This window comes from Scyliorhinus torazame, chromosome 1 (genome assembly GCF_047496885.1).
Source record: "Scyliorhinus torazame isolate Kashiwa2021f chromosome 1, sScyTor2.1, whole genome shotgun sequence".
Classification (NCBI taxonomy): Eukaryota; Metazoa; Chordata; class Chondrichthyes; order Carcharhiniformes; family Scyliorhinidae; genus Scyliorhinus; species Scyliorhinus torazame.
This window is the reverse complement of record NC_092707.1, coordinates 147,272,483-147,300,401: the sequence shown is the minus strand read 5'-3', so window position 1 is coordinate 147,300,401 and position 27,919 is coordinate 147,272,483. Positions and strand designations below refer to the sequence as shown.

General features: G+C 47.3%; 1 protein-coding gene across 2 annotated transcripts; it reads right to left on the bottom strand.

Moving 5' to 3' along the window:
• Positions 1-51: 51 nt before the first annotated feature.
• Positions 52-27,919, bottom strand: gpatch3 (G patch domain containing 3). 2 transcript variants are annotated; one of them, XM_072500977.1, is made up of 7 exons: positions 27,096-27,634; positions 14,201-14,649; positions 13,601-13,775; positions 13,418-13,477; positions 8,188-8,309; positions 1,958-2,085; positions 52-1,341 (listed from the first exon to the last, which is right to left on the bottom strand). In XM_072500977.1, exons 1-7 carry the CDS (start codon positions 27,433-27,435, stop codon positions 1,128-1,130), a joined length of 1,488 nt encoding a protein of 495 aa, XP_072357078.1. In that variant the 5' UTR covers positions 27,436-27,634; the 3' UTR covers positions 52-1,127. The 2 variants fall into 2 exon arrangements, with proteins under 2 accessions (XP_072357078.1, XP_072357079.1); XM_072500978.1 differs by lacking the exon at positions 52-1,341 and adding an exon at positions 5,477-5,567 and having other exon boundaries at positions 1,954-2,085; positions 27,096-27,919.

Sequence of the window (27,919 nt, the reverse complement as noted above, 5' to 3'; positions counted from 1 at the left end):
ATCCATTATATATTCAAGTTAGAAATTCACAAATCTTCATTAAACACTATATTTAAATAGAAAAATATTTTATTTTTATGTACAAAATTATTTTTCCTGAAATTAAACCATCTGAATGTACATTGAACTGTAAATACTCAGGCAGCATATGTGGAGAGAATGGCCTGCTGAATATTTTCTGTTTTTATTTCCGATTTCCAGCATCTGCAATATTTTTCTCATTGTTATTTATACAAAATAAAGTGTCTATTTACAATACCCTCTATCACACTGTGACTGGACTCAGCACTCAGTTCTGGGGTTTCTCCTCATCACCTTAGTTACCGCCTCAAAAAATTCAAGTAGATTCTTTAGGTACAACATATTCCTTACAAATCTATGCTGGCTCTCCTCTGACCAGTTGATGTTTGTCCAATTGCTCAGTCACTGTCGAGATTCTCGTAACTTCCCCAAAACAGGCCTATAAACTTGGTAGTTTATCTCTCCCACCATTTTTAAATTTTCTACACTGTTTCTTGTCCACTTTCAGGATTAGTTGGAATCCACTGCGCCACATGCCATCCTTGCCAGGGGAAACTTGATGAAAACAGGCACTTATTTTGGATGGACTAGTTGCCTTGGGTGGGGAGTCTCAACCTTCTCTTCGAATCTCTTCATGGACTCACCCCTTTCCCATCTCTCAACCTTCTCCTACAAATCCATCTGACCCCAAATACTTAGTTCCTTCAACTGTAGTCTCTTGCACATCTCCTGTCCAAGGCTTGTCATCACGCACATCTCGGAAGACTATATTTTTGAGGGTGTTCCTAAAAGGCGCTGTTGAGGTATGTTAAAGGCACTATATAAATACAAAAGTTGTTATTGTTCTTGTTCTGTTCATTTTGCCAGAACTTCATCGAATCCCTCAGTTGCTTCATACAATAAATACAGACCGTAATCCCAGATTGTACCCTGATCTATAGTCAATGTTGCATCGGCATTGGGGGAATCTTGACCACTGTTTCTGTCAACTGAACATGACCCTTTGCTGCACTGAGTGTCAAAGACCAGCAAGTACCAATAATCTAACAATATGTCACAGAAATAGCAGCTTCTGCCCAGGATGTAGCAGCAGCCACAGAATGTTACTACCAAGGTAACTGGGTGTGGTTGCGGAATTCTGACCCTTTAACAAACTTCATGTCCTCTCTGTATTTCATGCTGATCACTGGCTGTCTCCGGAGCAGCGTGTCACCCTGGTCCATCTCCTCAGGCTGATCGTACACGGTTGAAATCAAATGCTTTGTTTGTCGACGTACTTTCTTCACTGGTTGGAAGTTCTGGATTCTTTCTCCGTGATACCTGCAGAGTCAGAATGTCACAACAACAAACGGATATCAGCGAGGGCATTTCAAATAAATCATAACCATCTATAGCTCTTCTGTTCCTGCTGATGGAAGAAAGATTGAGATGATAGCCATGGTAGCATCAGGGTGATGAACTGAAGCTCTGTCCTGGCATATTGGGTGTCAGCTTGGCTCAGGAGTAGTCTCGGAGTCAGAGGGGTGAGATTGTTCAATTTCTAACTTCAGAGGCTTGAGCACAAAATCCAGTCTCAAAACTATTGTGTTGTGCTGAGATTGTAACCATTTAATGAAATAATGTAAATGCAAGTTCATCCTTTCATCAGCCTTCCCCCCCCCCCCCCCCCCCCCCCCCCCCCCTCTTGGAGGGGCGGAGGGACACGGTGCTTGGTATTTCATTGAATAAATGTGGTATGAAAACAAAAAGCACTCAGCAGAATTTCACTCAATGAGAAGCATGATTTTCCTGTACACAACTGAGACTCTTATGCAGCAAAGACACTCACTTGTTGAGGACTCTTTGTAACCCAGTCACCAGCAGATGCTTTCTCTCAGCAGACTATTCTGGGATTCCACCCCTACCACACTGACAAAGAGCCACTTGTATCACATACCCAAATCCTCGTTTACATTTCGGGTTCTGCCCATCGTGATCCAGAGCATCAGCCAGCCCAGAACTGTTGGAGCCGAGACCTTGTCCGTCCCTCCACCCTTGCTTTTCCATCACCTTCCTGCCGATTCCCTGGGTAAGGAGAACACACACATTGATCAACATTATTCAAAAAGGGGGAATTCTGGTGAGAGGGATGTGCTGAGCGGAAGCAGAGAAGGTGGCTCTCCCCAGGGAACTCAGAAAAACAAAATTTTTTGTACGAAAATAGCCCACCAAACCTGTTTGAACCCCCCCCCCCCCCAACCACCTCATAAGACAGCGCAACTATCGAGAAATGCCCGGCAATAACTCCAAATCCCGAAAGTATGGCAGGGTCTGCAAATGCCTGGAGAGGAGGAACAGTGCAACTGCAAAATGAGGATCAAGTCGGAGCCGGCCAAACCCGGGGGACCTTGCCCAGTTCAATGACCAATGCCGGACTATCCACAGATACGCGAGTGAATAGACCTTATGACTCAGGAGCTTGGGTGGCACGGTGGGCAGTGGTTAGCTCTACTGCCTCACGGTGCCGAGGACATTCTCCTGGTGTTTTCGTGGGTCTCACCCCCACATCCCAGGGTAGGTGGCCACATTAAATTGCCTTTCAGGGCGGTGGTGCAGTGGATACCATGCTGCCTACGGCGCTGAGGACCCGGGTTCGATCCCAGTCAGTGTGGAGTTTGCACATTTTCCCCGTGTCTGCGTGGGTTTCACCCTCCACAACCCAAAGTTATGGTTAGTTGGATTGACCATGCTAAAGGGCCCCTTAATTGGAAAAAAAAAATTGAGTACTCTAAATTTTAAAAAATTGCCCTTTAATTGGAAAAACATTTTTTTTAATGACTCGGGAGCTTCAGAAATGCAGAGATGCCATCAAGTTGGAAATGGTGGCAACAGTGAAGGCGGCGGTCGCGAACACCCTGGTCCCCTTCAAGGTGGAATTGGAGAAGAGAGAGACGATTGGAGGCACAGCAGGCAACAATCAGGGACCTAGAGAAAGCAGCGACCAATCAAAGTGACCTAATTGCCTCCCTGGAAACAGAAATGGCAAGGTCGATGGCGAAGCAAGGGGCACTGAAGGGGAAGGTGGAGGACCAGAATAATTGGTCGCACTGCCAGAACCTCCGTATCGTGGGCCTGCCAGAGGGCATCGAGGGCATGAACCCCCAAGGAACATGTAGCCCAGATGCTGGGTAACCTGGTCTGAAGGGAGAGCTTGCCCAAATCCCTGAAGGTAGACAGAGCCCACAGATCAATCGGCCAAAACCTAAAGAGGGTGAGCAGCAAGGGCCTTACTAGTGAAGCTATACCAATACCAAGATCGGGAGAAGATCCTGAACAGGGCAAGGCACACTCAGTCCTGCCAGTGGGAGGGCCATTCAATCAGAGTCTACCAGGACATTGGGGGCAGACCTGGTCAAGCGCTGTGCTGAATTTAACACAGTCAAGGCGGCCCTGTACAAGAGTGGGGTGCAGTTCGGTATGCTGTATCCCGGCCAAACTATGGGTAACATTCTAGGGAAAGAAATTCTACTTCACCGCACCGACCGAGGCAGACAAGTCTGTGCGAGGATTTGGGCTGGGAAGGCAGTAGCAACAGCACTAACAGTGCTTGGGTCACAGTCTGTGTGGAGTCTGCACATTCTCCCCATGTGTGCGTGGGTTTCCTCCCACAGTCCAAAGATGTGCAGGTTAGGTGGATTGGCCATACTAAATTGCCCTTAGTGTCCAAAATTTCCCTTAGTGTTGGGTGGGGTTGCTGGGTTGTGGGGATAGGGTGGAGGTGTGGACCTTGGGTAGGGTGCTCTTTCCAAGAGCCGGTGCAGACTCGATGGGCCGAATGACCTCCTTCTGCACTGTAAATTCTATGATTCTATGAACAGTGAAGGCAAATTTATTTTAAAGAAAAAGACATATGCGCTGGACAAAACTGTGTTGCTTTCGACGTTTTGAGCCACAGGAAGGAGGTGATCAGAGCAGAGAGGGGCAGAAACAGGTACGGAGGCGAATACAGGGATCGCACCCAGGAGGGGGGGGGGAGGGGGGGCACCACACTTGCGGGCAAGCCAGTGCAGGGGAGTATGGGCAAAGGGGGGGGGGGGGGCTACGGCACAGCTCCTGGCAGAGGGGGTGCCTGGCAGAAAGGGGGACAAGAGGGCAGGATAGACTTGGGAATTAGGAGCAGAAGTAGGCAATTCAGCCCTTCAAGCCTGCTCCGCCATTCAATCAGATCATGGCTGATCTCTTTCTGGTCTCAAAGCCACTTGAAACCATTTAACAACTCAGATTCCACCGCACTATGGAGCAGCGAGTTCCACAAATTCACCGCCCCTCTGCAAGAAGTAGTGCTCCTCATCGCAGTTTTAAATCTACCGCCTATCAACCTATATCTGTGACCTCTTGTTCTAGATTGCCCCATAAGGGGGAACAATTGATCTACATTTACTTTATCAATCCCTTTTAGTATTTTATATACCTCGATCAGATCCTCCCCCATCCTTCTACACTCCAGCGAGTATAAATTTCTCCTCATACGTTAATCCCTTCATTACCGGAATCAATCTGGTGAACCTTCTGTGAACTGCTTCCAATGCTACCCCATCCTTCCTCAAATAAGGAGACCAAAATTGGACATAATACTCCAGATGTGGTTTCACTAACACCCTATACAATTGCAACAGCACTTTTCTACTTTTATTCTCCAGTCCTTTTACAATATACACTAACATTCCATTTGCCTTTCCCATTACATTTTGTACTTGTATACAGACTTTCTGCGATTCATAAACAAAGACACCCAGATCCCTCTGCCCAGACGCATTTTGAATCCGCTTTCCATTTTTTAAAAACAAATTCAGAGTGCCCAATTATTTTTTTTCCAATTAAGGTGCAATTTTAACATGGCCAATCCACCTACCCTGCACATCTTGGGTTGTGGGGGTGAAACCCACGCAGACCGAGGAGAATGTGCATGCTTTCCATTTAGATACTAATTTGCCTGACTATTTATTTCAGCCAAAATGGATAACCTCAAACTTATCCACATTAAACTCCATCTGCCAAATTTTGGCCCAATTTCCTAGCCTATCTATATCAGTCTGTAAAATCTTTATCCCCTCTTCACTGCCTGCTTCCCCACCTATTTTAGTATCATCCGCAAATTTTGCTATGTTACACTCTGTCCCTGCTTGCAGATCATTTATATAGATTGTAAACAATTGAGATCCAAGAAGGGGAATGGGGGGTCAGAAAATTGGCTACGACAGGTCACACATGGTGGCAGCGAAAACAGCAGCAACAAGAACGGCTATCTTGGTGGACCCTGAAGCAAAGGGAAACCCCGGAATGCAGGGGCCCAGCCACATGGAAAATACGGTGAACGTGGCTATCTTGGATGGCCCCCAAACAAAGGGAAACTCTGGACAGCAGGGGCACATCCCACAGGAGGGAGAGGACAGAAACCCCCTATCCAGATAGTCACCTAGAAATCAGGGGTCTTAACAGTCAGTTCCAGAGTGTTCACCCATCTGAAAAGATTGAGGGTCGATGTTAACTTCCTCCAGGAGATACACCTGAAAGAGAAAGACTCACTGCGGGTAAGGAAGAGATGGATGGGTCAGATGTACAAATCGTGTTATGGGATTAGGCCTAGGGGTGTTGCCATACTACTTAACAACAGGACAGCCTTCACGGTGCCAAAGACGGTTACAGACCCAGGGGGACAGTATCTCATGGTTAGAGGTGTCCTGGAAGGAGCAGCTGTGGCCCTAGTAAATGTGTACGCTCCCAACTGTGATGACACGGATTTCATAAAGAAAACCAACTCAGAAATCCCGGATCATAGACACAGGCGGTGGGGGGGGGGGGGCACTTTAACTGTGTGCAGGGCCTACGGACAGACAGATCCAGCCCATAATCGGGGAAACTAACAAAAATATGGCAAGGGAGCTGAACATCTTCAAGGAGCAGATAGAACTTTGGAGGTTTACACACCCAAGGGAGAAAGTTATCCTTCCTTTCCAGGTCCACAGGGTCTACTCAAAGATCAACTTCTTTATAGTGGGGAAATCAGTGCTTCTAGGGGTAATGAGAGGTAAATACTCAGTAATCAGCTGAGTAATCAGTGACCACACTCCACACTACGTGGATGCATGGTTGGGGATGGCCCGGGCACTATGCCCCCCCCCCCATGGAGTCTAGATGAGGTGCTCCTCGCCGACAAGGCATTTTGCAATCGGGTGTCACAGGCCACAGACAGGAATGTAACCAATAACCAAAATGGGGAGGTCTCACCGTCCACATTCTAGGAGGCGCTGAAGGCAGTGGATGGGGGGGGGGGGGGGGGGGATGATTGCATTCAAGACATGAATAGATAAGGAGGAGAGGGCAGCCAGGCCACAGCTGGTTGACTCCATACTGGAGGTGGATTGGCGATACTCCATGGCCCTAACCGTGGAATTGCTGGCGGAGAGGAAAAAATTGTAAATGGACTTCGACCTGCTCGCCATGGGAAAAGCAGTGCACCAGCTCCGCCAGACACAGGGGACCTTTTGTGAACATGGAGACAAAGTCAGCCGCCTGCTGGCTCACTAGCTGAGAAAGCAGGCAGCCACGAGGGAAATAGCTCAGGTTAAAGACAAAAGCAGCAGGGTAGTCACTTTGCCAGAAAAGATCAATGAAGCCTTCACAACTTTCTACCGAGGGTTGTACATCTCCAAGCCCCCGGCGGGGACTCGAAGATGAAGCCGTTCCTCAACGGACTGGACATGCCTGTCGTGGGGGAAGAAAGGAGACGGAGCCTGGAAGCACCATTAGAACTGGGGACGTCATGGAGAGTATCAACTCCATGCAGGCAGAGAAGGCACCGGGACCAGATGGATTCCCAATGGACTTCTACAAAAAATTCACGCCAGCACTGGCCCCGCATTTGCAGGAGATGTTCACAGACTCACTAGTAAGCTGTACCCTGCCACCAACACTGGCACAACTCTCAATATCGCTGATACCCAAAAAGGATAAAGATCCAATGGAGTGCTGGTCCTACTACTTAATGTAGACGCAAAGATCCTGGCAAAGTCCCTGGTGAGGTGACTGGAGAGCTGGAGGTAGTCATGGAGGACCAGATGGGCTTTGTCAAGGGCAGGCAGCTAACATAGAACACGGTAGTGACCTCATCCGGTATCAGAACACCAGCAGTGATCATCTCCCTGGTTGCAGAAAAGGCCTTCGAAGGAGTTGAATGCAAGTATCTCAAAGGTACTGGAACGGTTTAGATTTGGGCCAGGGTTCACCTCCTGGGTGAAACTACTGTACACCGTTCCCACCTGACCCCGGTGTCTTCTCTGGCGAGCGTACAGACAAACAGCATCAGCTCTAGATACTTTCGACTTCACTGAGGGACAAGACAGGAAAGTCAGCTGTCCCCGCCGCTGTTCGCCCTGGCAATTGAGCCACTGGCGATCACCTTCAGAGCAACGAAGGGTTGGATAAGTATCCAAAGGGGAGGTCAGAGAGCATAGTCTCGCTCTACGCGGATGACCTGCTCCTCTATATCATGAACCCCCAGATCAGCATAGAAAGGATAACGAAACTCCTAAAGGAGCTCGGAGCCGTCTCAGGTTACAAGCCTAACCTGAGCAAGAGCGAGATCTTCCTTGTGAATCTGCAGGGGAGAGGGACAGAGCTGGGGGGACAGCCATTTAAGCAAGCCCAGATCAAATTCCCAGTGGTTGTAGCCACGCACCAGATGTGGTACCAAATGAGGCAACACCTCGGCGTAACCGAAATGTCCAAGGCCCCCATCTGAAACAACCACAGGTTCACTCCCACAATAATGGATGCGCCCGTGTGGAGTTTGCACATTCTCCCCATGTCTGCTGGGCCTCACCCCCACAACCTAAAAAGATGTACAGGGTAGGTGAATTGGCCACGCTAAATTGCCCCTTAATTAGAAATAAAGAATTGGGTACTCTTTAAAAAAAAATTTTAAGTCCAAAGAATTTGAAGTTACACAGATTGCATTTTTTATATTTGTTTATTCCATGTTTCATGTCAAGAGTACCAAGGACCAGTCTATTATTTAAGTTTGCAGGGAGGTTTGGAATAAAGGCAACTATTTAAATACATACATTTAAACAAAAAACACCATTAAGTACTATACGGAGTAATCAATAAAAAAGAAAACATGTTTACCTTAGTATATCTTTCAAAGCCTCCAATACATGGGGACTGCACAGAGACATTCTCAACACCCTCTCTCTGCCGTTGTTCCAATCTCATCTGCACATAATCCCGGGAATCTTTATCTCCTCCATCTGTGCAAAATTCAAAAAGTAACTTCACATTAGTCTTTGATTTAGCAGAAATTTACTGTGGGTAAAGCTTTTCAAAGGTCACTGCACAGGCAGATCAAGCAATCTGCACATTGTCCTGAGTTTCTGTAAACAGTCTTGTAATCATCTCTGCCCAAAGGAAGCAGGAACTCATGCTGTTACACATTGCAGGATACACAGCACCTGCACCACATGGTGAAATACAAGAAACATAGACTCTACAGCCCATACTCTATGCATACTCCTCTCCTCCATGCTATTTCTGTATCCTGTAGTGTGGTAGTGTGGTCTCATTAATTTAATGCCGATTCCTCATGACCCAAAAATTACATTTCTATTACCACTTATTATTGTAACCATTGGGCGGCACAGTAGTTAGCATTGCTACCTCACGGCGCTGAGGATCTGGGTTTGATCCCAGCCCCAGATCACTGTCCGTATGGAGTTTGCATATTCTCCCCACATTTGTGTGGGTCTCACCCCCACAACCCAAAGATGTGCAGGGTAGGTGAATTGGCCACGCTAAATTGCCCCTTAATTGGAAAAAAAAATAATTAACTCTAAAAATTGTAACCAATATCCTTCTGTATAGTATGTCACATGATACGTGGTGACATCACCAGAGGTGGTTGGGAGATTTCCCTCTCCCTTGGATTGTGAGCAAGCAACAACTCTGCAATAAACTCTGTCAACTGGTTAAGTAACCTTCAGTGTGGCAGCCTGGTTATCTTTTGTCTCTGCTGGGAAATAAAAGCAAAACCCCTTAAAGCATAACAGCATAAAGGCAAAGCTGGCGACAAGGATGTTTTTCCAGTAAAATTGTCGGAAGAAACAACTCAGATTTGGACCTCGAGTCAAGGATCAATTTTCTGGAGACCACTCAAACCAATTGAAGTGCGTTAACCCTGGCCGTTGAGGGCAGCAAGGTGGTGCAGTGGTTAGCATTGCTGCTTCACGGCGCCAAGGTCCCAGGTTCGATCCCGGTTCTGGGTCACTGTCTGTGTGGAGTTTGCACATTCTCCCTGTGTTTGCGTGGGTTTCGCCCCCACAACCCAAAGATGTGCAGGTGGATTGGCCATATGTTTTTATTAAAACAATAAAAATATGTACAAGGCCAAACGGTACAAACACTAATTTTGTGTTGGAGAAACAGGGTACCCTCCACTCAGTACCAATGTAGAGGGGGGGGGGGTGGATACTCTGATTATTATAATAGTTCACAACACATTTTTACGAAAAACAAATGGTACAAACACTAAACTTTGCGCTGGATTGGCGCCGCTAAATTGCCCCTTAATTGGAAAAACAAAAGGGATAGGGTACTCTAAATTTTTCTTTTTTTTTTTAAAACCCTGGCCATTGGATATGGGATTTTTAGCCTTTGCTAAGGGTGTACATTAATTTTTAAATTAATAGAAAGCACTCTGGACCGTTCCTTAAATTTTGTTTTGTACATGACCGCAACCTGGGAGCGCTCAGAGAGTCAGAGGCAGGAAATGAAAATTTTTTTTTAGCCAGCTTGTCGATGGTAATACTAGTCAATTAAAATAATCGGTGGGCTCAAAACCTAGAAAACAAGCAAGTAAAGAAATAAAAGGGTAAGCTGTGAAAGAAACAAGTTACCTATCACAGCTGGGGTATCTTTTCCAGCTGCACACCTTCGCAGCAAAAGCTCAAGAATGTACGATTAAAACCATCTGATATAATCTTGAGAATTTACACAGAAGAGGTGGACCCAGTGAAGGGTTATATCTTGGTGCAAGTTGAAGTGAATGGTCAATCTGAAAAACTGCCATTACATGCTGTAAAAGGAAATTTTCCTACACTTTTCGTAATGTGGGCAGCACGGTAGCATTGTGGATAGCACAATTGCTTCACAGCTCCAGGGTCCCAGGTTCGATTCTGGCTTGGGTCACTGTCTGTGCGGAGTCTGCACATCCTCCCAGTGTGTGCGTGGGTTTCCTCCGGGTGCTCCGGTTTCCTCCCACAGTCCAAAGATGTGCGGGTTAGGTGGATTGGCCATGATAAATTGCCCTTAGTGTTGGGTGGGGTTACTGGGTTATGGGGATAGGGTGGAGGTGTTGACCTTGGGTAGGGTGCTCTTTCCAAGAGCTGGTGCAGACTTGATGTGCCGAATGGCCTCCTTCTGCACTGTAAATTCTATGAAATTGGCAAGCTGTGAACCAATTGGTTGATGGAAATAACACATTACAGAAACTTTGAAAAGTACAAGATGATATTTGAAAACACTTTAAGGGAAATGACCGGAGTCGAGGTGTGACTTAAGATAAAACCTGATAGCACCTCTAATTGCTTAAAGACAAGAACTGTGCCATATGCTACCAAACCAAAAGTTATAGTGGAATTTGGCAAATCGATCAAAGAAGGAGTGAGAGTGTGATGACGAGCGATTGGGCAACCCCAATTGTCCCAGTTATAAAGCCAAATGGCTCAGTAAGAATCTGTGGTGACTTTAAAATGACGATTAACTCAGTGTTGTGTGCCGGCCAGTATCCCTTACCATTAATAGAGGGCCTATTTGCTGGATTAACAGGTAGATAACAGTTCAATAAGATAGACTTGTCCCAAGTGTACCTCCAGATGAAGGTTGCCCAAGCGTACCTCCAGATGAAGGTAGCAGCCGAGTTGCAACATCTTCAAACTATTGTAACACACAAAGAACTGTTCCGGTACAAGCTCCTACCATTCAGAATAACGTCGGCACCTGCCCTATCCCAAAAGTCCATGGACCAAATCCTTAATGGCCTCAACAGTGTTCCATGTTATTTGGACAACCGTTTCTATGCGAGACAAAGCCAAATTACAGAAGAACTATGTAAACTATGTGTACTTTTCCCAGATGGATAGTATACCTGTTACTGCACCTCAAGTGCAAAGACACAATGTCAGATCTCGTGATTGGGAAGGTCATGGACATGATCTTGAAAGGTATATCACTGGATAAAGAAAGGGAGAATCTGGAATTCAAGCCGTACCGAACAGGAGAACTTGAATTAATGGTACAAAATAGAGTACTTATTTGGGGGATTTGAGTCATAATTCCTCCATGCTTGCAGAGTCACATACTGGGACAACTCCACAAAGGACATCCAGGAGTTGTACATATGAAAGAGTTTGCAAGGAATTATTTATGGCGGCCATGACGAGATGAACAGATTGAAGAAAGAGTAGGCCAATGTCAGTCTTATGCTAGGACACAAATTACTCTCCCTCTGCAACCACTTCACCCTTGGGGTTGGCTAAAGCAACCATGACACAGAGTACATATCAATTTCATGGGTCTAATCAAAGGATACATGTTTCTTTTCCCAGAATATGCACATTCCAAATGGCCCGAAATCATGATAATGCAGTCGACGGGGGCAGCACGGTAGCCTTGTGGATAGCACAATTGCTTCACAGCTCCAGGGTCCCAGGTTTGATTCTGGCTTGGGTCACTGTCTGTGCGGAGTCTGCACATCCTCCTCGTGTGTGCGTGGGTTTCCTCCGGGTGCTCCGGTTTCCTCCCACAGTCCAAAGATGTGCGGGTTAGGTAGATTGGCCATGATAAATTGCCCTTAGTGTCCAAAATTGCCCTTAGTGTTGGGTGGGGTTACTGGATTATGGGGATAGGGTGGCGGTGTTGACCTTGGGTAGGGTGCTCGGTGAGCCGGTGCAGACTCGATGGCCTGAATGGCCTCCTTCTGCACTGTAAATTCTATGATAATCTATGACGACTACGGAAATGACAATCGAGCGTCTAGACAAGGTATTTGCACGGTTTGCAAACTGGAACAACTAGTCAGCGATAACGGAACTCAGTTCACATCAAGATAATTTGTAGACTATTTTCAGAATAATGGCATACAACATTAAAAAACTGCGCCTTATCATCCTTCCACAAATGGATTGGAGATGTTGGTAGTCATTGAAGAATGCCATCAAAGCCTATAAGGACGAAGGGCCGTTGTCTAAGAGAATGAACAAGTTCCACATTTCCGATCGAAACACTGCCCATGCGACAACCCAAAACTCTCCGGCAATATTCTTTCTAAAACAGAAGCTGAGAACAAAGTTTGATTTGCTCTTACCATCCGACACTTCTACCATAGTGGGAGCTACAGTAATAAATCACTTTACTCGCTACGAACAGACATCAAAACGAAATAGTTTTGACAAGAAACTGCTCCTTAGGTGAGAAGTGGGTACCTGCCACAATACTCGCAAAGACTATTTCTTATACGGGGCAAACTGATGACGAGAGAATTTGGACAAGACACCGATCAAATCCTCACGTCAAAATGAGAATTTGTGGAGTTGGTAGCTGAAATCAAACGTCAGACATTCAAGGTTAGGAAATCCCTGGACTTACGACGACAACTGAGTCGAGGGCAGATTCTATAATAGTCAAACCAATCGCAGCTGTTGAAGCTGAAGGAGAACCAACTCCTTTAGATGATGTGTCTGAGCCCAGCATGGACCAGGCTACCAAGAGTTTCAGAACAAAGACTCCTGAACGATGGATTCTACCTAAGCGGAACCAACATCCACCTAAGAGACTCTCGTGCTAGTGTGCGTGTGTATATCACACACACTATAAAAATAATTGTATAATAATAAATTACCACTGTTCACCATGAGTAAAAGTTTAAGTTAATGCTTGTCAATATTTGTTGTCGCACTACAAGAGTAAAAGCGGAGGAATATCTTTCTGTCATGTGATACGTGGTGACATCACCAGAGGCACTTGGGAGATTCCCCTCTCTTTCACCTAAGACAGTGAGCAAGCAACACCTTTGCAATAAACTCTGACAACTGGTTAAGTAACCTACAGTGTGGCAACCTTGTTATCCTACTGTGAATGAAAGCAAAACCACTTAAAACATAACCATTTTACTGGATGTGTAGATCTATACAGTTATTATTCATGAACACAATTCGTCTCAGACTGTTTTATTAATAATCAAACCAGAGCATTTCTCCATTCCATTTGCAGAGTTATGAGGAGGAGTCAGGAGTATAAAACAGCAAATTCTAATGTCACACAAAACAGACAAAAAGTTAAAAACAACCCCTTCATCCAAACTGACCTTTGTCATAATAGACACTCATATCGACATCCCAGTCATCTGCCGTCTCCTCGTCAAAATCTGAAAGCAAGCAACAGAAGTCAACCGCTGAAACCAGTGATTACTTGATCACTACACTGCCAATTCTTGGCACTATTAACCCATGCCCTTTCCCACCCCAACAATCCCTGTGCCCCAACCTACCTCCTTTCTCCTCCTGCCAATATTGGGCATCTGTGTAAAACACGAGGCCGGACCCACCCTTCTCCCATTTCAGCTCAATCTCTTCCTCATACAGTCGTTCCTTTGTCCGCTCCTGAGTTGTAACATCCTCATACAGCGCCTCATGTCTCTCCCACTCCTCACATGTATCATTGTCCTGGGTAAAACAGAAAGCTCAGTGATAGGCCATATAACTGCTTGCATTTATACAGTGTACAAGAGCAACAAAATCACCCACACAGGGCAGGCCGGACGCCACCCACACAGGGCAGGCCGGGCGCCACCCACACAGGGCAGGCCGGGCGCCACCCACACAGGGCAGGCCGGGCGCCACCCACACAGGGCAGGCCGGGCGCCACCCACACAGGGCAGGCCAGGTCGCAGGAGCTACCTTTATCTATCTGGGTTCCGTCTCAATCCAGGCTCAAGTGATGAGACTGTTCCAAACCCTGAAACACCAGCTCCATCAGTCAGAGGAGGGCTGGGACTGGCAACGGGGCTACATCTGAGAATATTTATCTGTATCCACATGTATCATTCACCGTGGAACTTTTGCCCACAAGACAAAGAAATGCTGCTTACATCATCAGAATGAGACGTCTCTCCTTCCTCCTCCTCGTCTCTTCTATTTAAAGACTTCCTGTGTCTTGTCCATTGTCGCTCCTTTTCTGGTTGCAGCACAGCATCAGTTTTCCCTCCCTGTGAAATTTCTCCCCAAGCAGCTGTGTAAATTGTTGTTCCACTGTATACAGGGGCTGAGTCATGATATTGGAATGGAACATTACCATAACGTCTGCCACAACTGGTCTTGGGAAATATCAGGCCGAGCTTGGTAATGATACGGGGAGGTAGGCGGCATGCTTGGATTAGTTCTAGGAAAACTTTCAGTGGTGTTCCAACATTCCCATTGGGCATCAATGTCGGGGGGTTTAACTCTGGCAATCTGGACAAGTCCTCAGGTGTGAAAGTCTCACTCTGAGCTTTCTGACTCCGAAGTTCTTTTCTCGTTTTGTATGAGAAGAGGTCAGAATCTGTTGAACAAAAACACATTGAACATAGTCCTCTGAAATTGCAAAGCCCAAACACACATGCGCACTAACACCACCCCCAGTACACGCATGAACATACACGCAGGGCCCACATGTTCATGCGCCAATCCCATGCTACTTATACTACCAAATGTAGCTGTGAAACATTTGAATAAGCTTGTACTCCCAACCCATGAATTGTTCTCCAGACACGGATGATACTGTACTGTCGGCAGTGATCAGCTGGTGTAGGGCACGACAGGGGGTTTAAAGTTGAGTCAACCAAGCTACAAAATTTCACAACTTACATTTATATAGAATCTTTAACATGACAAAACATCCAAAGGCACTTCACAGGAGCTTTATCCAACAACAATTTGACAGCAAATCACATAAGAAAATACAACAGGGATCAATCACTTGATAAAAGAAATAGCTTTCCTTTAAATATTCATTCTTGAGACGCATGTCATTGGCAAGACCAACATTTGCTGCCAATCCCTAATTGTCCTCGAGAAGTTGGCAGTGAAAGGCCTTTTTAAACCACTGCAGTTCATATAATAAAGTTACACCCGCAGTGCTGTTAAGGAGGAAGTTTCAGGATTTTGACCCAACGAGTGAAGGAGCAGTAATGTCATTTCGAGTCAGAATAGTGAGAGTCATGGAGGGGGAAGAGCATGAAGGTTGTGGTGGTCCCATGCACCTGCTGCCCTTGTTCTCCTAGATGGTAGACATCGTGAGTTTGAAAGGTACTGACGAAGGAGCCTTGGCGAGTTGCTGCAATGCATCTTGTAGGTAGTACACACAGCTGTCATTGTGCATTGGTGGATGAGGGAGTGAATATTTAAGGTGGTGGAAGGGGTGCCAGTCAGATGGACTCCTTACTAAAGAGCATCTTAAAGGAGGAGTGGTAGAAGAAGAGATTGCAGGCCACAGTTTCAGTTTTAAAATTATCACCCTACTTTTCAAATCCCTCTAGGGCCCTCGTCCCGCACTCCTTCTTACCTCTATAACTTAATTTACTCCTAAAATCTTCCACGATCTTGGTATTTCTCCAATTCTGACCTTTGCCCATGCCTGATTTTAATTGCTCCACTTCAACCACCTAGGCCCAAGTTCCAGATTTCCTTTCCCAAAACTCTCTGCATGTCCAGTGTCAACTGTGTCTCAGTTGTTAGCATATTTCCTCCCGAATAAGAAGTTATAAGTTCAAGTCCCATTCAAAGGACTTCAGCACAAAAATCTAAGTTGACACTTCAGTTCAGTACTTAAGGAGTGCTGCCTTTCAATTAAACTTGAAACCGAGACCTCATCCATCTGCTCTCTCAGGTGGATGTAAAAGATCTCAAAGCATTATTTTGAAGAGCAGATCTCCAGGATCCTGGCAAATATTTAGCCTTCAATCAACATCACTAAATATTCAGATTATTTGGACAATATCAATCGTTGCTGTTCTGTGGGAGCTTGCTATGCATAAATTTACTGCTTTGTTTTCTACATTACAACACTGACAACAATTTAAAAGTAGTCATTTGATAGTACAGAACTTGAGCATTGTTGAAAAAAGAGGCATGTTAAAGCTTTTCGTTTTGCATTCACCTGGACACTTTGAAGAATAGCAATATTAGGGTGAAACAACAATTTATACTGTAAGTGGGCTGAGTGGTGGAGCCATTGCCATGGAGAATGCACCAGTTGACAGTGACTGACAGTAAACTGCCAAGCATTAAATCAGAAAGCTTGATCCTGATTGGTCAGGGCAGTGCCCTGGGTAATGAGTCAGCGAATGGCTGTCACTTATTTTGTTTAGCTGAAACAGGCACAAAATGTGTACATGTTCTTTCCATCTACAAAGAGCAGAGCCCTGTATATTAATATATGTAGCTTCCAGGACATGTAAATTTATCACACTGCAAGCCCGACTGACAATCTTATTTTTAAAATATATTTTCATAGAACCATAGAATTTACAGTGCAGAAGGAGGCCATTCAGCCCATGTCTGCACCGGCCCTTGGAAAGAACACCCTACATAAGCCAACACCCCCATCCCAGTAACCCAGCAACCCAACCTAACCTTTTTGGACACCAAGGGCAATTTAGCTTGGCCAATACACCTAACCTGCACATCTTTGGACCGTGGGAGGAAACCGGAGCACCTGAAGGAAACCCACGCAGACACGGGAAGAACATGCAGACTCTGCACAGACACTGACCCAAACCTGGAATCGAACCTGGGACCCTGGAACAGTGAAGCAACAGCGCTAACCATTGTGCTACCGTGCCGCTCCTATTTTATTCCAATCTCAAACAAGATTGGGTTACAAACATCACCCACAAACACAATCACTGCACATAGTTTGTAATATTGTTCCGCTTTAATGGACCTCTCTTTCCCTCTTTGTAGTCCCGGCAACTCCATGACTCCAAACATTGCCACCAAAGGGCACGGCGCTAATTGGAACCCCACTATTTCAGACAGCGCCTTGAACACTGCTTCCCAAAAGCCCTCCAGTTTCGCATACACATTTCACAGAACATATAGGCGTGGTTCACCGACCCCCGCCCACACTTCTCACAGCGATCCTCTACCCCAGCGAAGAACCCCCTCATCCGGGCCTGCATCATGTGTACCCCATGCGCCACATTAAATTGAATGAGCCTCATCCTCGCACATGAGGGCATCACACTGACCCGGCGTAATATCTCACTCCCTACACCCCCCCACCCCCCAGCTCTCCTTTCCACCTGCCCTTCATCCTTTCCACTAACGCCGTCTCTCTTTCCCAACTACCCATAAATATCACCGATCTTCCCTGCCTCCCACACGGCTGGAGCTAACTGCTTTTCCAGTAACATATACTCTGGTATTTTGGGGAAAGTGGGCAGCTCCTTCCACGCATAATCCTGAACCTGTAAGTATTTGAATTTGCTCCCCTTTGGGAACTCAAACTTCCCCTGAAGCTCCACCAGATCGGCAGACCGTTCTCCTAGGAATAGATCCCTCACTCGCCATACCCCTGCCCTCTGCCACCCCTCATACATCACGTCCATTCATCCGGGGGCAAACCTATGATTCCTACACAGCAGGACCAATACTGACGCCCACCCCAACATAAGTGCTTCTGTAACTGATTCCAGATCTTTATCACTGACACCACCACCAGGTTATGAGTATATTTCCCCCAGGGCAAACGGGAGCGGGGCCGTTACCATAGCCCTTAAACTCAACCCATACAGGAGTCCTCCTCCACTCGCACCCATTCCGCCCCCTCCTCTGCCCACCATTGTCTCACCACATTAGCATCCCAGTAATAGTGCAGCAAATCTTGAGCGCTAACAAGCCTCCCACTAGCCTTTTCCTCTGCAAAAGGGCCCTGCTGACCCTTGTTATCTTGCCTGCCCACACAAACCAGGAGATCAATCCATCCACCCTTTGGAAAAAGGCCTTAAGGAGAAACTGGAAGATAAACAAGAACCTAGACAACACGTTCATCTTAAAGGCCTGCACCCTCCCTGCCAATGACAACAGATCTCCTCAGATCGCCCTTAATTCCCTCCACCAATCCAGTTAAATTCCACCTGTGCATCGTTACCCAATTCTGCGCAACTTGAATCCCCAGTTATCGGAACCTAACCTTATCCACCTTAAATGGCAGAGCCCCAAGATTCATACTCCTCCCCAAGTCATTCACCGGGAAGACCTCACTCTTTCCCACATTCACTTTGTACCCAGAGAAGACCCTGAGTTTTTCCAACAAGTTCACAATTCTTCCCATGCTCTCCAACTGGTCCTCCACATATAACAATAAATCGTCAGCATACAACCACACCTTATGTTCCTTACCCCCCCCCCCGTCATAATCCCTCGCCACTCCCCGGAGCGCAATCGCGATGCAAACAATATTGGCGACAAAGAGCACCCCTGCCTCATTCCCCTTTGTAGCCTAAAGTACTTAGAATCCATCCCATTTGTTCACACACTCGCCGTGGGAGATGAATGAAGTAACCGTACGCCAGCCTGAACCCAAACCTCCTCAAGACCTCAAACAAATACCACCACTCAACTCAGTCAAAGGCCTTCTCCAAATCCATTGACACGATCGCCTCCAACACCCTGCTACTTTGACGGAGTCATGACCACATTCAATAGCCTTCTAATGTTGCCACCCCTTCACGAACCCCATCTGATCTTCTGATATCACCTCCAACACACAGTCTTGCAATCATCTTGCCAGCAACTTGGCCAATATTTTCACATCCGTATTTAGCAACAAAATGGGCCTGTATGACACTTCAGCGGATTCTCATCTTTCTTACTTGTACAATTTTCTGCACAACCTCCAGTCCTCTCAACTGTTGGGCCAGCAGGCAACTAAGCCTTCTCACCGCACTCTTTTTTTTTCCAAAAGTATTTTTATTCAAACTTTTAATATTTTAACATATAAAACACACAACATGACAAAGTAAAACCAACATAAAACCCCAAACCTGCCCCCAACACCAACCTCCTCGTCCCCGACCCTACCCTCTTAACAGCTGACAGTAACCAGCTCCTTGAAATGTAGCATAAACAAACCCCATCTGAGCATGCAGTTAGCAACAGCCATCTTTTTTGGGGGCGTTCGTGAGCCGCTTTGCCCGGGAAAGGTACTTCCAGCAGAGCTGGGGTTAACGACAATGCGGGGGTTGAAGGATTTACCGTTAATGGAAAGGGAACATCTAAAAACATCAAAGGACTATGAAGTAAAAAGCTAATCGCGGGCTGGACGCTGACCTCCTCCTCTGCCGGCGCCTGATCCTCGATCAGGAGGTCGGGGAACATCTCCCCATAAAATGGCCACCGCCACCCCTTCGTCCGGCGCCCGATCAAAATGGCCACCGCTACCTCCCGATTTCAGCCCCGCGGCCCACATGACACCGACGCCCGACATCATACCACCGGTGCCGCGCTCCCAACCATCAATCAGGAACAACTTCAGCCCCAGTCCGTGTGAAGACCAATCAGGGCCTGGCAGTGCAATTTAAATGCACCATGGAGGTTAAGACCAGTGACGTCACGGGTATATGAGCTAAACGCGAACAGCTCTTTCTCTCTCTTGCCTTGGGAACAGCTAAAGAAGTGTAACTGTGCCACATCTTGGGTGCTGAATAAAGCCATTGAAATTTAACAACCGGACTCGACTCTCTGTGGAAACAAAGAGATCTAACACCAGCTCTGAGGGGCAGGGACACGGTGGATAGGGAGCAGATAGATGTTCCCCTTAGTTGAAGGGTCAGTTACGGGGGGGGACACAAGTTCAAAATGAGGGGTGGGAGGTTTAGGGGGGATTTGAGGAAAACTTTTTAACCCAGAGAGTGGTGACAGTCTGGAATGCACTGCCTGGGAGGGTGGTAGAGGCAGGATGCCTCACATCCTTTAAAAAGTACCTGGATGAGTACTTGCCATATGGGCCAAGTGCTGATCCAAGTGGCAGGTCAAGGCCTTTCATGCGTCAGTGCAGACTTGATGGGCCGAAGGGCCTCTTCTGCCCTGCAGTCTTCTGTGCATCTGATTCTATGGAACCCCTCAGAGCAAATTTCACCGTTTCCAAGTACAAGAACTCCATTAAATCCCCTAGCCACCCCAAAGTACAGGGTGGAGAAACTGATCTCCACCCCAACAGGACCTGCCTGCAAACAATCAACGAGGCGAAGGCTAAAACATCTGACACCCCGAAACTGGGCTCTAAATCCGCAAGCAAGATCACCGATGTGAAGAATGACTTCCCGACTTCCGGTGGCAGCCATGGTGTGAGTGGTCGCACACAGGGCAGCTCCCAAGGCGCAGAAAAGAGCACTTTTTACCCAAAATTGGGTGCAACTTCGACAGAAGGTCAGAGGAGACGTTCGGGGGGGGGGGGGGGGGGGGGGGGCATGCCTGCCGGTTACCAAACCCGGCAGGTGCAAGACCTGGCCAAGAAGTAGGAAGAGACCTGTGGTGCAGCAGCCAGTGTAAACATGGAAGCAGGGGAAGGAATGGTGCAAGTAGCAAAGCCCCAGATGGAACAGTTTATGGCCTTCATCAAGGAAGGGTTCCGCCAGTAGAGGAAGGAGATGCAGGAGGATTGCTCGAAAGCCACCGAAGGGGGTGTGGCAGAAGACGAGGGCGGGGAAGCCGCCTTGGGTGATGATCATGAGACTCCATACGTTCGTGGAGAAAGAGAAGATCTTGCGGTGGGCCAGTAAGAAGCGCAACTGTGAACGGGAGGGGAACAAGATCTGAATATAACAGGACATTGGAGATGTGCAGGCAAAACGGCGAGAGGAGTTCAACAAAGCCAAGGCGGTGCTATATCAACGGCAGATCAGGTTTGTGGCGCTCTACCGGCGAAGCTTTGGGTGAGGTATGAAGGCCGGGAATACTATTTTGAAACCCAGAAGCGGCCAATAACTTTATCAAGGAGCATAAACTGGGGGAGAACTGATCGGAATAATTCTGGGAGACTGAGGTGCTGACACCTTTGAAGTAATTGGGAATACGGTTAGAGTGGGGGTGATCTTTCTGCAGGAGACGCACCTCTGCATTAAGGACCAGGTTAGGCTAAGAAGGTGGGTCAGGTTTTCCACTCAGAGTTTGATTCAAAGTCGCAGGGGGTGGCACTTTTGATGAGTAAGAAAACGGAGTTTGTGAGTGCAAAGGAAGTGAGGGACCCAGGTGGGAGATATGTGATTTTGAGTGGGGTATTAGAAGGGACACCGGTGGTGACGGTGAATGTGTATGCAGTGAATTGGGATGATGTAGACTTCATGAGAGGGTTGTTGGCAGTGATTCGGACTTGGCCACGCACCAGTTGATTATGGGAGGAGATTTTAATTGTGTCCTAGAGCCGAGGGTAGATAGGTTGAGCCCCAGGTCGGTGGTTAGGATTCAAGTGGCAAAGGAGCTGGGTGGGTTAATGGAAAAGATGGGTATGGCGGATCCGTGGAGCTTCAAGAACCCAGGGGGAAGGGAGTATTCCTTTTTTTCGCATGTGTGCAGGCTATATTCTAGAATTTACTTTTTGGTGGTGAGCCGGGAGGTTTTGGTTGCGATGGAGAGGGCAGAGTAGGCGGGGATAGTAACCTCAGAGGGGAGGAAGGCCGATGTTGTCGCCTTCGCCTCGGAGTGTCCGGTGACAAATTTAATTGGAGTGGGGGTCAGCAACGCCACCGGGGGTAGCAGCCTGGCTGGGTGACTGGTATGACTTTCTTCAGCTGTAAAAGATCAAATAAGAGTTAAGGGGTACTGTGGAGGGCATCGAAGCAAGGTGAGGGATGTTCGTAACTGTGTTTGACCACCGGCCCGGGGGGGGGGGGGGGGGGGGGGGGGCGGATTTGTACAGACTGTATGGTTGTCTGTTGGGAAGCTTGTTTTCCGAATTGTCTGTGTGTTGTAACTTTTCATAGACGTTTGGAATAGAACATAGAACAGTACAGCACAGCACAGAACAGGCCTTTCGGCCCTCGATGTTGTGCTGAGCTTTGTCCGAAACCAAGATCAAGCTATCCCACTCCCTGTCATTCTGGTGTGCTCCATGTGCCTATCCAATAACCGCTTGAAAGTTCCTAAAGTGTCCGACTCCACGATCACAGCAGGCAGTCCATTCCACACTCTAACCACTCTCTGAGTAAAGAACCTACCTCGGACATCCCTCCTACATCTCCCACCCCGGACCTTTCAGTTATGCCCCCTTGTAACAGCTACATCCACCGGAGGAAATAGTCTCTGAACATCCACTCTATCTATCCCCCTCAACATCTTATAAACCTCTATTAAGTCGCCTCTCATCCTGCTTCGCTCCAATGAGAAAAGCCCTAGCTCCCTCAACCTTTCCTCATATGACCTGCCCTCCGATCCAGGCAGCATCCTGCTAAATCTCCCTTGCACCCTTTCCAATGCTTCCACATCCTTCCTATAATGAGGTGACCAGAACTGCACACCAATACTCCAAATGTGGTCTCACCAGGGTCCTGTACAGTTGCAACATGACCCCACGGCTCTTAAATTCAAGCCCCCTGTTAATAAACGCTAACACACTATAGGCCTTCTTCACGGCTCTATCCACTTGAGTGGCAACCTTCAGAGATCTGTGGACATGAACCCCAAGATCTCTCTGTTCCACCACATTCCTCAGAACTCTACCGTTGACCCTGTAATCTGCATTCAAATTTGTCCTACCAAAATGAATCACCTCACACTTATCAGGGTTAAACTCCATCTGCCATTTTTCGGCCCAGCTCTGCATTCTATCAATGTCTCTTTGCAGCCTACAACAGCCCTCCACCTCATCCACTACTCCACCAATCTTGGTGTCATCAGCAAATTTACTGACCCACCCTTCATCCCCCTCCTCCAAGTCATTTATAAAAATCACAAATATCAGAGGACCCAGCAGATCCCCGTGGTACACCTCTGGTAACTGGTCTCCAGTCTGAAAATTTTCCATCCACCGCCACCTCTGTCTTCTATGTGATAGCCAGTTACTTATCCAATTGGCCAAATTTCCCTCTATCCCACACCTCCATACATTCTTCATGAGCCGACCATGGGGAACCTTATCAAACGCCTTACTGAAATCCATGTATACGACATCAACTGCTCGACCTTCATCTACACACTTAGTTACCTCCTCAAAGAATTCAATCAAATTTGTGAGGCAAGACTTACCCTTCACGAATCCGTGTTGACTATCCCGGATTAAGCTGCATCTTTCCAAATGGTCATTAATCCTATCCCTCAGGACCTTTTCAATTAACTTATCGACCACCGAAGTAAGACTAACCAACCTATAATTACCAGGGTCATTCCTATTCCCTTTCTTGGAACAGAGGAACAACATTCGCCACTCTCCAGTCCTCTGGCACTATCCACCTGGACAGTGAGGACCCAAAGATCAAAGCCAAAGGCTCTGCAATCTCATCCCTTGCCTCCCAAAGAATCCTAGGATATATCCCATCTGGCCCAGGGGACATGTCGACCCTCAGGTTTTTCAAAATTGCTAATACATCTTCTGTCAGAACATCAACCTCCTCCAGCCTACCCACCTGTATCACACATTCATCCTCAAAAACATAGCCCCTCTCCTTGGTGAACACTGAAGAAAAGTATTCATTCAACGCCTCTCCTATCTCTTCTGACTCCATGCACAAGTTCCCACTACTGTCCTTGACTGGCCCTAACCTCACCCTGGTCATTCTTTTACTTCTCACATAAGAGTAAAAAGCCTTGGGGTTTTCCTTGATCTGATCCGCCAAGGACTTCTCATGTCCCCTCCTAGCTCTCTAAACCCTTTTTTTAAGCTCATTCCTTGCTACCTTGTAACCCTCAAGTGACCCAACTGAACCTTGTTTTCTCATCCTTACATATGCTTCCTTTTTCCTCTTGACAAGACATTCAACCTCTTTTGTGAACCATGGTTCCCTCACACGGCCATTTCCTCCCTGACAGGGACATGCCTATCAAGGACACGCAGTATTTGTTCCTTGAACAAGCTCCACTTTTTATTTGTGCCTTTCTCTGACAGTTTCTGTTCCCATCTTATGCTCCCCAATTCTTGCCTAATCGCATCATAATTACCCCTCCCCCAATTATAAACCTTGCCCTGTCGTATGGCCCTATCCCTCTCCATTGCAATAGTGAAAGACACCAAATTGTGGTCACTATCTCCAAAGTGCTCTCCCACAAACAAATCTAACACTTGGCCCGGTTCATTACCCAGTACCAAATCCAATGTGGCCCCACCTCTTGTCGGCCTATCCACATATTGTGTCAGGAAACCCTCCTGCACACACTGTACAAAAACTGCCCCATCCGAACTGTTTGACCTATAGAGGTTCCAATCAATATTTGGAAAGTTAAAGTCACCCATGACAATTACCATGAGACCTCCACACCTATCCATAATCTGCTTTGCAATTTCTTCCTCCATATCTCTATTACAATTTGGGGGCCTATAGAAAACTCCTAACAACGTGACCACTCCTTTCCTATTTCTAACTTCAGCCCATATTACCTCAGTAGGCAGATCCCACTCAAACTGCCTTTCTGCAGCCGTTAAACTATCCTGAACAATGCTACTCCTCCACCTCTCTTTTTTTAAATGCATTTTTAAAAAAGAACGACTTCCAAAATTTCTCCAACACCGGGCAGGACCAAATGTATGTGATTAGCTGGGACCCTCCCACACAGCTCACAAATATCCTCCACCCCCTCAAACAGCTGGCTCATCCATGACTTTGTTAAGTGCGCTCTGTGTACTGCCTTTAGCTGTATCAACCTCAGCCTTGTGCTCGAGGTTAAGGAATTCACCCTCCGCAGCACCTCACACCAGAGTACCTCCTCCAGCACCATCCCCAGCTCCTCCTCCCACTTGGCCTTAACCCTTAACCCCCTCCAGAGACGATATATCCTCCTCTAAAACCCTCCCATAGATAACCCATCACCGACAACACTCCCTCCAGCAACGAAGAGAGCGGTACCACCGGAAAAGTCGGAAAAATATTTTTCAAGAAATCCTACACCTGTATGGACCTGAAAGCCTCCCCTTACGGGATCTCCACCAGCTCCTCCATACCATGACCACCACCGGAAGTCCCAGCTAAATTGGTTGTCAGCATAATTTTTAACACACTGAGGATTATTTAGCAAATGTTGTCCAGTCGTGGAATCACTTAGGACTGAGATGAGGAGAAATTTCTTCACCCAGAGAGAGGCGAGCCTGTGGAATTCTCTACCACAAAATGCAGTTAAGTCCAAAATGTTGTATGTTTTGAAGAAAGTGTTAGATATAACTCTTGGGAGCTAAAGGGATCAACAGATATGGATGGAAAGCAGGAACAGGTCCCGGAGTTCGATGATCAGCCATGATCACAATGAATGGTGAAGCACGCTCAAAGGGCTGAACAGCCTTCTCATGCTCCTATTTCCCATGCCTGCCTAGTCCTCTTGCTCTGCCTGGTGGCCACCCATTCCTTGGCTGTCTATGGAGTCTAGGCTGTGGTGTGACCACCTCTCTATACGTTCTATCCACAATATTCTCTTCTTCGCAGATGCTCCAAAGTGTTCCCAGCCACCACTCCAGCTCTGAAACCCAGGCTTCCAGGATCTGCAGCTGAAGAACACCTCCTGCAGACATGCAAGCCCCAGGCTTTCGAAATGCTCCCCAGTTCCCACATGGAGCAGGAGGAGCCACCACGGCTTTACACTCTACTGTAATGATGACTTACCTCTTTTATAATTAAACCTAGTAAGATACTTAAAATCAAACATCAATTACGCTAGGCCCCTTCTTCCCTGACCCTTGTTACTACAGAATATAGCCCTATAAAGCACAAAATAAAGACCTCCCAAACTATAAGCGATAAATGGAGTAAATACTTACCTGACCGTACTTATTCAATCAGCTGCTTCCACTTGTCCAGTGTCACTTTTCAATCTTGGCATTACCTCAGGAGCTCCAAACTGGCACTCAGATTTCTCACTACACTCTTGTGCTGTTTTCAATCTCCTCTACAATCTGCTCGTCTTTGGGATGTACAGCCGACCTACTTAGCATCACAGTGGCATTGAAATTTATATACCACATTACTCAATTATGAGATAGGTAGAACATCTTTTGACAGCAAATCCCATTAGTGGCAAATACCATACGTGTTGCTACTGCTTAGTAACAGTGTGAAACAGCTAGCTTCACTTGGTGCTCAAATTTCTGAGCTACTTTGCCCTTCCAGGGTAATCGGAGGGAGACTGGCCACTTTCAGGGCCGAAAGTGACAGTCTTAGGCCCATTCATGGATTTGTCTGATACACAACATGAACTGAATGATCAGAGCAGCCATTATCCTGCAGGATGCCTCTGAAGTGGACAAGGGTGACACTTTAATTTTTTTCTAATTTAGAGTACCCAATTCTTTTTTTCCCCAATTAAGGGGCAATCCACCCACCCTGCCCATCTTTGGGTCGTGGGGGTGAGACCCACGCAGACATGGGAAGAATGTGCAAACTCCACATGAACAGTGACCCGGGGCTGTGGTCCAACCGGGGTCCTCGACACCCTGAGGCAGCAGCGCTAATCACTGCACCACCCAAGACTTTTAAAATTGACAAGTTGTCAGACATGGAGAGTTAGTCGAGGTCAGCAAGCTCAGGAGTGATGGGTGAATAGGATTTGGAGCAAGTTGGGATCTAGGGTCAGAGTTTTGGATGAGCTCAAGTATAAATGCAAACAGTTACATCTGCTGAGATTAAAAAAAATAGGAATCCACGCAAAATTGTGCCGTTCTTTACCCACCCTCTCCAAAATTGCCCTTCAGCCACTCCCGGAGTCAAACGCCCCTTCCAATCTCAATCCTCACACCCGTTACTCAGGCCCCGGTCCTCAACCCTTCCAACTGCAGTCCTCCCCCCCCAGCCCCGGATACCACCCCCTCACCTGCAATCTCCGCCGCTCTGACGACGCGGATGAAGCAGCGACTCCGCAGAGAATCTCCGGCCCTGTCCACCCATTGGCAGCCGTCATACATCTGCAGAAAGTGGCAAGCTCGGTCCGGGGGCAGCCGAACCACACAGCAGCAGGTCGGACTGCGGCCTAGCTCCGGGACTGGAGCTGCAGTCGAAGTGGGCCGCCGCCGCCGCTCGGGCCGGTGCCGGTAGTGGAAACAGCTGAAGCCGCCGCTCTCGGTGAACTGGGAGAACTGGTTACGGAGGTCGGCAGAGCGGAGACTGCGCGGAATGTTCCCGACAACGGTGTAAACACAGTCCGCAGCCGCCATCTTTCAGACTGGCACCGGGGGCGCCTGCGCACAGGACAATTGATTGTTGAGTGATATTTCTGAACTTTTGAAACATCATTAGTTAAATACTTGGATGTGGAGATGCCAGAATCCCGCCCCATAGGTTTGAGCCAGGGAAGCTGGACGGGAGGTTTCGGAGAGGAGAGGGGGTTGTCAGGGTATTAAAAGACCTGTTCCTGGGGGGACATTTTGCGAGGTTGGAAGAGTTGGGGGAGAAGCATGGACTGGAGAAAGGGGTAGGGTTGAGTCGCTAGGAATGAAGTTCAGAGCTTCCCGATAGTGCCGGCCCCCTTATTATTGGAAGAGATATTGACAAGGGGAAGGGGGTGGTGTCGGTGATCTACGGGAGGATTTTGGGTGAGGACAGGGTGTCCATGGAGGTGATCAAAGCCAAGTGGGAGGAAGAGTTGGGGGAGGTTATGGAAGACGGTCTGTGGTGTGAAGTGCTCCGGAGGGTGAACGC

Bases quoted from the DNA above. Each gene is read 5' to 3' on its own strand.
- gpatch3 (XM_072500977.1), bottom strand. From the start codon at position 27,435: ATGGCGGCTGCGGACTGTGTTTACACCGTTGTCGGGAACATTCCGCGC. The intron at 13,478-13,600 runs GTAGGTTGGGGC...GCTTGCTTTCAG, and splicing joins TTGGCAGGAGGAGAAAGGAG to ATTTTGACGAGGAGACGGCA. The intron at 8,310-13,417 runs GTCAGTTTGGAT...AATTTTGCACAG, and splicing joins GAGTGTCTATTATGACAAAG to ATGGAGGAGATAAAGATTCC.